Raw genomic sequence first — 467 nt, 5'->3', positions numbered from 1 at the left:
CAAATTTTCATACTGCAAGTTATCAATTATATTACATTTAAAAATCAAATAACAAGAGGTTTCATATGGCCTGTATCTTAACACAATGTGAGAGATTTTACTCACCACTGTCTGGGCAGAATTATGCTTTTTGACTAAAGCCCACACAGAGACTGCTAAATTCATCACTGGTGTTTGAGATAAGTCACTCCAGGTTATAATACACCAAAACAGTCCCTGAATCAATGGCCCACTTCTCTTCTCTTGAATGCCAGTTAATCCCTGCCATAAATTAGTATCTTGAGAATAATTGTCTTCCTCGTAGTGTTAATGCTCATTGGTGCATATTATGAATATACAATATTTGAAGCCAAAGAGTATAAACATGATCAATTTCACACTAATCTATAAATATTAACAACTTGTAAAAGAAATGTTGTGAGTTCTCAGACCACAATTTTTAAATTCTACATTATTTTGAAAAAAGG

The 467-nt window shown here is 32.5% G+C and overlaps 1 protein-coding gene across 1 annotated transcript in view; it reads right to left on the bottom strand.

Annotated features, from left to right (window-relative positions):
- LOC119591963 (VPS35 endosomal protein sorting factor-like) overlaps positions 1–467 on the bottom strand; it is a gene marked incomplete at its 5' end in the record, with an annotated part of 25,901 nt that overhangs the window by 304 nt on the left and 25,130 nt on the right. The window contains 1 exon segment of the mRNA XM_037940717.1: positions 106–261. Within this exon segment, the coding sequence (XP_037796645.1) occupies positions 106–261 (156 nt within the window).

This window comes from Penaeus monodon, chromosome 29 (genome assembly GCF_015228065.2).
Source record: "Penaeus monodon isolate SGIC_2016 chromosome 29, NSTDA_Pmon_1, whole genome shotgun sequence".
In the NCBI taxonomy this organism is placed as follows: domain Eukaryota; kingdom Metazoa; phylum Arthropoda; class Malacostraca; order Decapoda; family Penaeidae; genus Penaeus; species Penaeus monodon.
Note: the sequence above shows the minus strand (reverse complement) of the source record. Positions and strands in the feature narration are given on the sequence as shown.